Source organism: Cercospora beticola, chromosome 7, assembly GCF_033473495.1.
Source record: "Cercospora beticola chromosome 7, complete sequence".
Lineage (NCBI taxonomy): Eukaryota > Fungi > Ascomycota > Dothideomycetes > Mycosphaerellales > Mycosphaerellaceae > Cercospora > Cercospora beticola.
Window position 1 is genome coordinate 2,464,358 of NC_088941.1, and position 13,275 is coordinate 2,477,632.

Here is a 13,275-nt window from a genome sequence, read left to right on the forward strand (position 1 = left end):
GCCAGGTCATCAGGAAAGGGCTCGCTTGACCATAAAGGTTGCACAGCCTTTGTGCTATTCTGCACAGCCTTGTGGCTTACACTCGCCCAATGAGAAAAGCCACTAGCGGCGTGCGTTGACTCCTCAAAATCGAAACGCGGCACAATGTACGCGCCATATCATGCAGGAGAACGTCTATGGCGCAGGCCAAGCGACGAATTGGGTAGCATCCTTCACCATCGGTACAGAAAATATCCTGCCAGCAGGAACTTTCGCATGCGGACGTCGACAACAATACCCGTTCGCAGAGAGCAAGCAAGCGGAATAATTTGAAGACTGCTGTGATATGACTTGCACTTGCATTTGCGACTCTTGACGAAATTGCCCTTTCGCGAAGTCTCGTTCGTCAAGCGCAGCTGATGTCTCATCCGTCTTGCCTTCAGGCTTCGAACTGTGTTAATCGAGAACCCTGTCGAGCTGGCTGTCTCGTCTCCTAAGGGGCGCCTCATCGAACAGGAGCAAAGACTCCGTCGAGCCATGCTCCAGGAGCTCTACGAGCCTTCCTCACCCCTCACGATAAACCACTCCAGAACCTCCACCCTCCTCTTCTCCCTCGCAGCCCTCCCCTTTTCACCCTCTCCACCCGGCAATCGAATCATAGCCTTCGCAAACACTTCCGCCAAAGCCCTTCCCTTCTTTCCCAAACTCCCATTCGCATTGCCACCCGTGCCTGTACCCTGCTGCGCCAGTGAGATCTTGCCCTTCCAAGTCGCCATTCTCTTCAACCCTCCCAACGCCTTCTTCGTCGGACTCATTGGAACATTTACATCACTCGTGAAACCTTGCTCCTTCCCACCCGAAACTTCCCAAACCATGCGTTCCAGCATGCCCGTAATCAAAACAAAACTAATGCTGTGACTCGAACTCCTCATCGCCAGAATCTCCTGCACCGCAGTCCTCAACTCATCATTCGTCCTCTTCTGCGCCTGCTTGCCCTTTTCAAGCCCACTCAAAAATGCTTCAATTTCCATCCATATGTTCCCAGTAATGACTCCATCAGTCAGACTTTCCAGAAAAGTCAACAGAAACGAGCATAAAACATAAAGCCTCTCGATCCTCGGCAAAGTCTCCGGCAATGCCCCATCGAGTGCCAAATCCCGATCCAGTGCATCACATACGGAACTCAATGCTTCTTCCCAATCACTCGTATCCCGCAGCGTCCAACACTCCCTCTCAAAAGGCCACGCAGGATAAGTATCCCAAGGCGCAGTAGGCAAAGCCACAACACCCAAACTCTCGTCCTCCGTATTGACTCTCGCTGAAAGCGAAGAAGAAGTACTCGTCCTCGGAGTCGTTGGAGCAGATGAAGTCGGCGTGACAGGAGGTAGATCGTTCATCATTTCCCACTCAGCAACGACGCGAGTATTCAGCTCTTCTATCGCCTCCGTCAGCCTGAACAGCTCGCGCGGAGCGGAGAAACGTACAGGAGGTTGTCCGGAAGAATCGATACTTTTCGTGCTGACGGCGGAGACATTTCGATTGTGGTCTGCTGGACGAGAGGATCCGATGCTTGCGCCGTCTGAGAAGGCATCGGACGCGGTAATGGCGTTGAAAGCATTCCTCATGGGTGAGTTGGGCGAGGTAGACTCTTTGCTTGATTTGTCGCTGGGTTTTTGGCCTTGCAATTTACGTATGCCGCCTTCAGGTATTCGCACGAGAGTGTCGATTGTACGCGCCAGACTGCTTGCTAGCCAGTGTCCACGAATAGGAATGAAATGGTCGCGGCCATTTTCGATTCGAAGAACTAATATTTCATCAATATCTGGCTTTTCCTTATCGTTGAAGTTCTTCACATCTGTCATGTCGGAAATCTTGAGCTCAAGCTCGATGTTAGCTGTCTCTCCTGGTTCAAGCGTGATGTTTGGCGAAGTTCCTGCGGTATTCGATATTGCGATGCCTTCGATCTTGATCGTGAGCCACTGTGGCGCAATCCCTGCGGGCTCTCCTGACTGCACCGGCCGCTCGATGAAACTGAAGTTGGCTGGCACGCGACTGGTGTTCGCAATTGTCAGCGAGCGCTGTTTCGTTTGCATCCACCGCACGTCACCAAACCAGACACCTTCGTCCGAAACACCTCCCGGCAGGTCCTCACTGGAAACAGCGGCAGAGGTATGGGTCTGCTTGTCGACAACAACTGTGACATTTGGGCGGCCCTCGTTCTCAGCCTTGTCCAGCTCCTTGGCGCATTCTGCATGAACCTGCGCTTTCAGCTCTGGCACGACCGCGTCATACTTGAGCATAAAGCACGCATCAAGCGGTTTATGGTCTGAGGAAAGCACTCGTTGATGCGCGGTATAGTACTCCAGCGTGATCTCGTCTTCAAATCCTTCTCGTGTCACTACAATTGCACTGTTATCTTCGTCTGCCGCGTCGTCATATTCATCATATTCATCGTAGTCTCCGACGGTAGCGCCATCGGTATCAGGATCGTAGTCGTACAGCACATCCTCTTCCGAAGCGGCTTGATCTATTCCGCTGGCTCTCATTTCTTCGTCTTTCTTGCGAGCATTCTCCTCTTCACGGACCTTCGCCTCGTAAGCCAGCTTGTCTTTGCGCGTCCGGTACAGAATGCGGTCACACCACGAAGGAGCACGCTTCTTCTCAGAGCTGTCAAAGACACCAACGCTCCCAGGGTCGTATTTGTAAGTTGGCAGGAAGGTAATCGGTCCTTCTCGCCAGCCGTCATGAAAGGCTTTTCGTTTCCTCATCTGCTGTCGCAATTCATCGTGAGGTAGAAGTGAGTCAAGTGTCGTTTGAAGTGATGTAGGATCCTCCTTGGCCTGAACTTCGTCGACCAGAGTATCATGTCGCGAGCCGTCGCTGCTCGGCCGAGGACTGTTGCCTGTGTCCACTGAGAGTCTGTTCTTGACTTGTTCTGTCGTCTCTTCGATCTCTTTCTCGATCGTTCTTGACGCTGGCTGGCTCAAATCGTACTGGTTTCGTGTGTGCAACATAAGTAACCTCCTCACGTCATCACCTGGGATGCCTTCCATCCGGAAGTTGAGATCCCCGCACCAGAATGCGAAGTCTTCATCGCCAATGGTCTCTCCAGACTGTTGATTCAAATCCAATGCGTCTTGGATCGGCTCGAATTTGGTTCGCTGCACAACCTGTTGGGCATCCCATATTCTCCTCTCCAATGCAGTCTTATCCGCACCAGCTGCCAGATGGCAGTTCACGAACACGAGTCGTGTTGTTCCTCCCAACACAATGCGAGCAGTGACAGCGCCTTTATTGCCCATATAACCAAAGACACCTGTACCGACACTGGTGGTGCTGACAGCCTTGACATCCGATGCTACTTCTGGAGCCGCGTATATGAGGAGCAGTAGTCCAATCAGCTGTTGTTCGGCAATCAACTGGTATCCATTTGGTACTGCCTCTTGCATGGCATCTTTCCACTTGTTTGCAGCAGCAGGATCAGTGTATGGCTTCAACGCCTCTCCCACAGCAGTTACATCGACAACCTCTTGCAGCCCCAATACGTACAGGCCCACATCCTTATCATGCGGCAGTACGCTCTCGTCGCCAGATGGTAGTGTCTTCTTCTTCCGCTCATATCTGCTCTCTTGCTCTGTTGCATCCTCTTGGACAGTTTTCCTGTCTTCGGCGTTCACAGCTCCCGTCAGGTCATCTGCCACACCTTTGCCTCCGACAAACCACCCTCCCAGATCTTTCTCGGTTCCCTTGAAAGCAGCAACATTCCACGTGCCGACCTTGATCCGGACATGTTTGGGCCTGACATATTCGCTTCTCCGAGCATACACAGCCTGGGACAGACTCTTGAACGTCACTTCATTCTCGTCCTCCCCTAGACCCTCATCGTTGTTGTCTCGTGGGATGGGAGTCGTTGGAAATGCTCCAGGTACTTCTTGCATCAGACTGGAAGAACTCGCAGTTGAGCCGCCCCGGGAGTGCGATTTCGAGGCAGACATGGTGTAGGAGAAATGACTGCCGTGTTTCAGCAGTTTGGCCTACTGGCAAAGCATCTATGGCAGGCGTGACAGCAGCAATCTCGCGTCATGCTGCTCGACTCAGGCGGAGAAGAAGAGGAGAATGGACATGTCATGTGTATTCCACCACCGTCACCAAATGCGTTCCTCTTCCAGGTTCGAGGCAGTGCAGTGCGGGCTAAGGCGCCGCTTTCCTTGCCTATCACTTGATGTCATCGCTTGGAAAGCTTCACTAGCGCCAAGCAAGTGAGCTGACCCGCCATCAATATTGATGGATTTACCCAACAGTGCCCATCAAATCCACCACGCGACCCGATCTTCACATGCGAGCCACTTTCGTTGCTCTCAAACACAACAACAACATCCACCATCGCTAGCAGTGCCGCGACCACAATCATGGCTCCTAACAGGAAGAAGTCGCGCCAACAACAGCAACCCGCCATAGCAAGCGACTACGAATCAGACACGGCTGCCTTCACCGACACCCAGCCCTTCATTCCCGCTCCACCGCTTCGAACAAACGATGAACTCAACCTCCTGGTCCTCCGACGATGGCAGCCAGAAATCACCAGTATCCTCACAATCGCTCCGTTCGCAGTCCTCTATATCTTCAACCCCAACCTCGAGACTCCCACCTGGGAGAAATGCGAAGTGCAAGGTTCACTATTCCTCTGCTCACTCACGAAATCACCATCTGGGCACAGCAGGTATAAAGTCATTATCTTGAACCGGAAAGGTTTGGAGAATTGGGAGTACGAAGTCAAGACTGAAGAGGCGATTCAGCTATCGGAAGAGTACGTGATAGTACAGAAGGAGGACGAGAGCACCGGGGAGGAGCAGATTTATGGAATTTGGATTTTCGAGGAGAAGGGTGGGAATACACGAGATGTGGTGGGGAACGCAATCTTGAGCTGCGCAAGGGAGGTTGAAGCAATGGCCGAGCAAGAGGACTTAGAGGAAGCATACGAAGACCAGGTGACTTACGAGGAGCAACAGTATCTGGACCAGCAAGGGAATGGACTGCATGCTGCACAACAACAATGGCAGGGAGAGGACACGCCTACTTTCACGCACCAAGACCCACACCAATATCAGCAGCCTCAGCACCAGCATCAGCAGATATACGAGACACATAAGCCGCAGCAACAGGCACAACAACAAGCACAGCAACCACAAGGACAATCAATCGACCTTGCAACGCTCTTCGGCAAGCCTGCAGCAGCTGCAGCTCCAGCTCCAGTTTTGCAACCCCCGCCCACCGAAGTTAATATCGGCGGAACAGTCTTCACAAGCAACCCCTTTGCAGAAGAAAGATTCGCAGCTGCAACTTCAACAGCCAGCCACAACAATGCTGCCTCTCGCTTCCCGTCAAGCGCAGATACGAATTTCTTCCGAGACGCGGGATCACCAGCACGAGTACAGCCACAATATCAAAATCAGCAGCAACCTCAGGCAACAGCACAACAAAATACTTTGTTGGATCTTTTCAAGAACGCGAAGAGGGCTTGAAGAAAGTTCTTTTTGACGACTCTTGTCTTGATGGTCAGAGCGTACTATCATTTCTTGGTTACGTTGGGCCTTGCGTAGGAGAGTCACCACGGTAGATGGCAGGAGAGATACCCATAAGGACGGCACTTCCTTTTATGTAGCTGAGCAGGAGCTACATTTGGACCTGTAGTATTATTTGGAGCATCGTTGGACCTCTGCATCCATCAAGACGTTCAAGTCCTTTCTCTGGTTCTTCAGCCTGCCAGTGTGTTGGCTGGGGCCCTGGTGAGTGGATGCGACACCGCGGGCTGAAAGGTCGCCAAGCGCCATGGGCGCAGATCATGCTTCAGCGGCAGGGGCGATGAGAAACAGCGTCCCGCTTCGCCTCTGACCCTGGCAGAGATACAGACAGCTCAAGAGAAACGAAGACCTGAATCGAAGGAGCGCCCTGGTGAGGTCGAAATTGACATTGGGGCTACCTCCGAAGCAGTCATGCTGTGTAACAAGTGCAAGCGATGCAGGAATTGGCTGCACCTTCAGTCCTCGCTTGCAAGCAGGAAGGAGCTGAGCTTCAGCCGTGAACATCTTGTGTTATCTTTTGCGATGAGCTATCATGACATCAGTTCTCGTCCATAAGTACAGAGGTATTGATAACATACCACGTTCACACCCAGAAGGTCTCCCGTGCCTCTCAGCTCTGCGATTCTTAAGTCACTTCTCCTTTTCGAGCTCTTCCTGTCCAATTCACTGGAACGACCGATCGAGCTCACAAGCTAAACCCCGATTCCCTGCGTCCTCAAAACCATGTCCGACAACAAAGCATCCAAAAGCGCTGAAGAAGCCCGTCTGGACGCACGCCAACAGCAGCTGTCTTCTTACGGATCTACCGATCCGCCACCAGCATACTCACCTCACGATGAGACATCAGCGGCCAACAACACCGGCCCCGTCTCGGGCTTCCGAGCAGGTCTCAATGCCTTGACCAGCGCCATCAGCAAGACTTTCTGTGGTCCTGGATCAGTAGCGCGCACTTCGTCAGACGAAAAGCCGATCGGCGACATCAAGACATTGGAAGGTACCGGTAGCAAAGACAAACGGCCAAATAAGAATTGTGTCGGGTGCGTTTTTCATATGCAATCTGTTTTCTTTTGTCACGACTATTTTCAGAGAGACGTGAAAAAGCTGACGAGTGGTCTGACACTTCAGATGTGTCGGCTGCGAAGGATGCAAGAATTGCGTTCTGTGTCGAGATTGTGAGTATATGTCTCTCCACTGAGCTATGTCGTTCTGGAAGCTCGCAATCAGGCTACTAATTTCTCGAACAGGCATCGACTGTCATAATTGCACTGATTGCACAGATTGTGAGTTTCACTCTGCCACTCTAATCCCAAGATCTCGATGTGTTCCTGTTGCGGACAAGGCGCTTCAAGATTCGTCGCAAATTCCTGCACTTTTACCCATGGACACCAAGCCTGTGCTTGCTATGCAGCCTGAAAAGTGACGATCGAGCATGGCATAGGTGCGAATAAGTCCTCTGCTAACAAGAGTATTCAGGTGTCCGATGTCATAATTGTACCGGTTGCACTGGACTCACAGACGCTCATAACGTAGTTGGCGAACATGGATAGATCGTACCTCGAGAGACCTGGATTGAGAGCGGTACAACACTGCTGCAGATCAATCCCGGGGACGACTCCATGCTTATTCAGACTGTTCCTGGTCCTGTGGGACCATAGGTCTGGGGAGATATCAATGAATCTCGAACATATGCGTCTGCTCGACAAGCGTGTTTTCCTCTCTCAGGAAATTAGCGTACTGGCCCTGCAGCTCGAATTAGCAGCGGAAGGTCTGCGCAACAGTGCTACACGATAAGAACAGAGGACCTGGAAGACTACTAAAAGTCCGATATGAAATGAAGACCGTGGGTTCACTCACCTGCATGACTCCGTATAAATACGCCGTCCCAATAAGGACAAAGTGATTTTCCTGCGGTCTCAGGACATAAAGCGTTCTCCCACCGAACAACATACAAAGCCAATCATTTGCTCGCATGCCTGGTGGCCCGATACCGATTCCTTTTTGTGTAGTGAAAAACCTTCGATTGAGTATTCCAATGTAGACCTCCAAAACATAGTTATGCGGCCCTATCGCAAGATCCTTGAAAGCAATACCCTCGCCGCAGTTCATATACTCTTCATATTGCGCAGTGTGACTCGGGCTTGAAGCTGGATCGCCTGTACCAGCTCTTTGTTCACAGGTCAAGGTCAGCGCTATCTCGTGGGATGTATATCCTAATTTGGAAGCGTATTGGCTCATTGCCGCCAACCATTGATATCGAACAGAGTCATCTTCCCATACATCGTACGTGAACGGAACGCTGCACACACTGACGCTGTCGATGAGGATACCTGGTATGGTAATGATCAGCGGATCCTGTTTATCGATCATTTCCACAGACCACGAGATATCACCTGCTGCATGGCCACGACAGTTCAGGAGTTGCGGTGATCCGTCAGCAAGAGAGTCTCGCCAGTAAAATCTCGGTACCCACGAAGGCCAGTCCTGATGATCATCGTGCTGATCTGCCGTTATAGGTACCATACACTGTGCTGATTCGAGAATCGTGAGGGCGTGAGAGCGTACAGGATGAGAAGTTATGGCAGCCTTGGTGAATTTTGCATACACTGTCGCTAGGTCTGCACTGTAATCAGCAGTCATTAGGGACTGCCACCGTTGGGATTGCCACAGTGTGGAACTGGCTTCTTGCTGCATGATTCCCAGCATGCCGTACACTTTATCAAGTGGCTCTGTGCATTCAAGCTGGGAGCTCAGTTGCAGAAGATCTTGGAGAAGAAGCATCCTACGGGAAATGTTCCATGTTTTGGCGACAAGAGTTAGACCTCTGCCACCGGTGCCAATATATTTCACAACGCTGAAGTTGCGGTAGTGCAGCCAACGTGCAGCCAGACTAATGTCAGACTGTGGTCGAGAGCACATCCCAAGATAACATAGTGGCTCGTTTCCCAACATGACTTCCTGCACAACCCAAAGACGATAGAACCACGGATTGTTGAACAGCTTTTCGAGAGCAGACCAATCGTAATCTGGCAGAGGCCGCTCTGCGTATCTGGCATTGGTTCCGCTCATAAAGAATTTATCCAAAGAAGTGTCATCCGCTCCGGCGACTTCCATGCACTGTACAACAAGCTTGTCAATGGAGGACAATGCCGCTTCGGCAATCGAAACATCCTCTTCCCCCAGCCACACAAGAACCTGTGTCGCGTTTTTATAGACATGGTGCATGATGGCGACTTGTTCACTTCTTTCCGCCATGTCTGCTTGGTTAATGCAGATAGCATCAAGCCAGATCGGGGAGTGCTGCTGCTCGAAACAAAAGCGTCTGAGCAGGGTCTGCGCATTCTGGGATACTTCGACCACCTGGTTGTTGAGTACGATCTGAGCTTTCTTGCTGGAGTCTCCCCATGCCCAGGATATTGCTTTGTACACTGGTTTGTTGGGTTGTGCTGCAGCGCTGGCCCCGGAATCAAGATTGAGGGACTCTTCGACTAGTCCAAGCATAGCTTGGACGTCCTGGCATCGAATATCCGTGCCCTGGACCCCGGGTGGAAGGTCGAAAATCGGGGCGAGTTCTCCGTTCAAATTCTCGGGAGACCCGATTGTTTCCAGAGCCGCGACTTCAAGCCGACATCGAACCCTTCCTTCCTCGTCTAACTCGTTCTCGATATGGCAAATCCTGATCTCCTTCTTTGAGGCATTTAGCTTTTCGTAGATCTCGTAGGCCCCAGGGCCTTTGTCAATACCATCGACGCTCATGATGCTGCTTCTCGGAAAGTGGTATGACTTGGTGCGAAACCGCTCTAGAACTAGCCAGAGGCGCCTTCTTCTTCTTGTCGTTTCGCCTCATACCGAGAGGTTTCGAACTCAAGAAAGCGAGGCGCAGCTCAGCTGCGGCCAGAGGCCGTCATGCAGACGGCTGGCTGGCCTCAGCAAGCGGCGCCACAATCTCGAAGGTCTGCACGTTGTTGCATTGTCATGCCTAGCCCGTGGGTGTTGGACTGTATATGAACATGTTCGCAATATTGTGCTTCTCTTCGTTGCGAAGCTCCACAGGAAGACGACATGGCATCTGCAATCAGATGAAGAAGTCATACGGCGAATGAGTAAAAGTTGCGGTAGAATGCGACTGCACACGGAAGTGGCTTTGCGGGGTTGCTTGAGAAGGAAGCTGCGCTGGGCACCACGAACGCATAACTGTAGACCCACATTTGTCGAAGCTGAAGTCAAAGGGTGACGATCTTCAGACGATACAGCATTGTCAGCTAGCGAACATTCACCAGAACCCTGATATCAATAGCAAGAGGGACTGTTAAAATGCATGCGAGCCGTCTTCGTAAGAGATTCTCACAAGACTACAACTCTAGCACCCTTGGAGTCGTGCCTCGTCAAAGCAACGACTCCATCGTAATATGGCTCCACAGCGCGGATTGTAGTCTCATAAAGCTCAAGCCGAAACTGACGAACCACAGCCGCGAGCGTCAGATACAATTGCGCATAAGCAAAACTAGGGGAAAGAATGCACATGATCAGCATTGAAAGTCTTGCATTCTGCAACCTCGAAGCCCTGCGACGAGAGCAAAAGAAAGGACAATGCACTTACTAAATCCCAGTACACGCCCTTGGCCCCTTCGAAAACGAATAGATATCCTTCTTTCCCTTTCCTTCTGGCCCCAGAAATCTCTCCGGCATCCACTTATATGGGTCAGGCCAGACAGTTGCATCATGATGCAGAATTGGAATACTCATTCCCACAACCGTTCCCTTCGGCAAAACATACCCGCAGACCTCTGTCTCTGCCGGCAGAACGCGAAGCATTCTATGCACGACGCTGGTGCTCATTCGAAGGCCTTCGCATATCACAGCAGAGAGATACGGGAATTGTTCCAGTTCTGTCCAAGATGGTAGAGAGGCTGGAGAAGGGTCTAGAATGCGTGATTCGAGTTCTTCGCGAAGTTTGGAGAGGGATGTGGGATTGGAGAGCAGTTGGACGAAGGTGTAGCTTAGCATATTAGCGACAGTCTCAGTTCCAGCGCCCATCAAGGACGACGCCTCTTGCCATAGGCGATCGTAGGATTTCTCTTTTTCTGGGAGGTCGCTAGAAAGGAGTTGTTCGAAGACCGTCTTGGGCACTGTGGTTTCGGAGCTCGTTTTACCTTTCGACTCGTGTCCAGCTAATGTAATCTTCTCTTCATTGTTCTCACCGAGCGAGTACCGAGATACAGTTTCCCAAGCGATCTGCTTGTTTCTGTTCTGGAAGTCGATCGTCACAGCAAGTCCAGGTTTTGCGCGAACCAGCCAGTCGCTCACGGCTGGACGACGAAGAAGTTCCCATAATATGGGAAAGTGCTTCATCATCTGAACGTTTCGCAGGGCATCATCTAAGGCTTGGCGCCATGGTGCAGCCAGATCCGGGTCGTCGAGCAAATCGAAGCTGAATCCGAACCCAAACGTTGTGAGCGTGTCAGTCGTCATGCACAGGAAGAGCTTTCTCAAATCGATAACAGAACTTTCGCCCTTTGACCTCTGCGTATGCCGCAATTCGGACAGACGCTGGCACACTTTCGAGACCTGTGCTTTGATGAGCGGTTCTAGATCTACGACTGCTTTCCGGCTGAAAGCTGGTGCGAGGGCGTGGGCTCGATGCTTATGTAAATCTGCCTCCGCTGTTTCGGATGTTGCTTCAGGAAAGCCAAATCGGTTTCTATGCGGACCATACTTGTTCGCTCGTGTATTGAAGTGGTGTGCTGCATATTGAGGGTCCGCAACATGTACCTCGTTGGGTCCTATGCGTACGATAGGGCCTGACAGATGTCAGCATTCGTCGACCTGTTCATCCACAAACTTACCGTATTCATCGTGAAGCTCCTGTATCTTCCATGGCAAGCGACCTCCTTGTGCTAAGTCGAAGTATAACTCATACAGCCGCGAAACAGCCGCGAGCTTTGGGCCGGGGATTTGCGCTACAGGACTCAAGAAAAGTCGGTATATGGAACGTATCGTGATGTAGAGAGCGAAAACGAAAGTGATGGTCAATATGGTGCCCCCGAGACTCATATTTGTGACCCTTGACTGGGTTCCAGGCGACATGCAAACAGAGAAAAGTAGATTGAAAAGTTCTCGGCGGGGTAGCACAAGCATCAAGTATTGAGCACGAACGCCATCGCTTGATCAGATCACCTCGCAGCATCTTACAAACGTGTTGCCTTTGTGCAGGGTGGTTGATTACTCTATATCGCTTACTTTCGTCATTCTTGCTGTTATGTCCAGGCCGCTCCCACGAATGGTAGAGTTGCGTGAGGAGCGATACCATCGGCCGTGAGCCTTCCGGTCCCGAGCATCATGAATTCATGGGCACCGGCCATAACTGCATCCAGTAGCTGAAAGAACATCGGGAGGTCTTGCATTGCCAGAAGAGGAGTGTTCGGTGCGGTGTGGTGATGATGAGAAAGTGCTCCCAGCCTCAAGGCGCAACTTCATTGGCGGAGCGGGTGCCTCTGATCATTTGGACATCCGGAGCTCCTCTGAGGATCTTGTGCTCAGTATGCAAATGATGTCGTCGCAGGAGACGAATGCAGCTCTTTCGACGTCGAAGATGGGAGGCGATGGCTTCGACGAGATAGAAGCGGAAAAGGGGTGGCTTCGACAAGCCGGCGCAAGCGGGAGGCACGGAACCGGAACTTCTGTCATCGCTTCCGGCGGCACCTTTGGCAACGACCGACCCTCCTCGACCGACCACGCACGACGACACTTCTTGCCATATGCGCTCATAGGAGTTCTCTCCTCCAGAAAGATTGCTAGAACCAGTTCCGCTTGAGTCCTGGACGGACGTGAGCAGCCGCCTGCCTGCCCTAAGTCGAAATCCTTGGCACAGCTTCGACTTCTGCTGTTTTCGGCCCAGCCGCCTTTGCTGATTTCCACAATCACTGCTGACACTGATACTGAAACTCTATTCATACAGCGAGATTCTGACGAGCGAGCAACTACACTCTTTCCGACCTCAGGTAGCACCGCATGCGACATCACTGCCGCTAAGAAACGAGGATATCCTCATCAAATTGATTACGCGAGTCGAGACAGATCGTATCCGGCGCGAAGACGAAGGATGCAGCAAGAGCGACAATGCCTGGACGACTCTGAGTGATACGGGTGTATTCATGGGCCAACATAGGCCATATTCGAACTTGAAGGCTGCTCGATGCCATGAAGACGGCTCCGCAGCATGCACAGTCAAGGACACCGCGAATAAATGCAGCACCTAGTCCTATCGAGTCACAGAAATCTGCCACTTGCGCTGTTTGTATGGACTCTGACTTTCAAGACGGACCGCGACGAGCGATGCCGGAAGAACAAGATCAATGCCGGCTCTACGATGTAAAACTACCCTCCGAGCGAGCCGATCAGGTCTCGTACTGCTAGACTTGAAACAAAAAATGTCAATCAGGAACGTAGACTGTCCTTGCGACTGCTTCGTATCAGCCAAGAACGTTGACTGTCATTCTGATTTCTTCGTATTGCTATTGCAGTACTCTTCGAACAAGTTCAGCTATCCTTGACGACTTATGCCAACTTCGCCGAAGGATTCAAACTTGCGCATCACGGACGGCGAACGATGCGGACTGAGAGCAGATGTGTGCATAGTAGTATGAAAGCCCCGACGATTCGCAAGCACTTCGACTGCTACAACACACTACCTTCCAACGGCGGAAACCTCCTCGCC

At 51.6% G+C, this 13,275-nt stretch overlaps 5 protein-coding genes across 5 annotated transcripts; 2 read left to right on the top strand and 3 right to left on the bottom strand.

Moving 5' to 3' along the window:
* Positions 1-530: 530 nt before the first annotated feature.
* Positions 531-3,974, bottom strand: RHO25_011188 (uncharacterized protein; the record flags this gene model as incomplete). Its single annotated transcript, XM_023601954.2, has 1 exon — positions 531-3,974. One exon carries the CDS (start codon positions 3,972-3,974, stop codon positions 531-533), a length of 3,444 nt encoding a protein of 1,147 aa, XP_023451095.1.
* A 414-nt stretch (positions 3,975-4,388) lies between these two features.
* RHO25_011189 (uncharacterized protein) lies at positions 4,389-5,501 on the top strand (the record flags this gene model as incomplete). Its single annotated transcript, XM_023601953.2, has 1 exon — positions 4,389-5,501. One exon carries the CDS (start codon positions 4,389-4,391, stop codon positions 5,499-5,501), a length of 1,113 nt encoding a protein of 370 aa, XP_023451094.1.
* A 783-nt stretch (positions 5,502-6,284) lies between these two features.
* Positions 6,285-6,981, top strand: RHO25_011190 (uncharacterized protein; the record flags this gene model as incomplete). Its single annotated transcript, XM_065603381.1, has 2 exons — positions 6,285-6,598; positions 6,873-6,981. The coding sequence occupies 2 exons, from the start codon at positions 6,285-6,287 to the stop codon at positions 6,979-6,981; spliced, it is 423 nt and encodes a 140-aa protein (XP_065459453.1).
* A 332-nt stretch (positions 6,982-7,313) lies between these two features.
* On the bottom strand, positions 7,314-9,314 carry RHO25_011191 (uncharacterized protein; the record flags this gene model as incomplete). Its single annotated transcript, XM_023601952.2, has 1 exon — positions 7,314-9,314. One exon carries the CDS (start codon positions 9,312-9,314, stop codon positions 7,314-7,316), a length of 2,001 nt encoding a protein of 666 aa, XP_023451103.2.
* A 588-nt stretch (positions 9,315-9,902) lies between these two features.
* RHO25_011192 (uncharacterized protein) lies at positions 9,903-11,612 on the bottom strand (the record flags this gene model as incomplete). Its single annotated transcript, XM_023601951.2, has 3 exons — positions 9,903-10,062; positions 10,159-11,359; positions 11,405-11,612. The coding sequence occupies 3 exons, from the start codon at positions 11,610-11,612 to the stop codon at positions 9,903-9,905; spliced, it is 1,569 nt and encodes a 522-aa protein (XP_023451102.1).
* Positions 11,613-13,275: the final 1,663 nt, after the last annotated feature.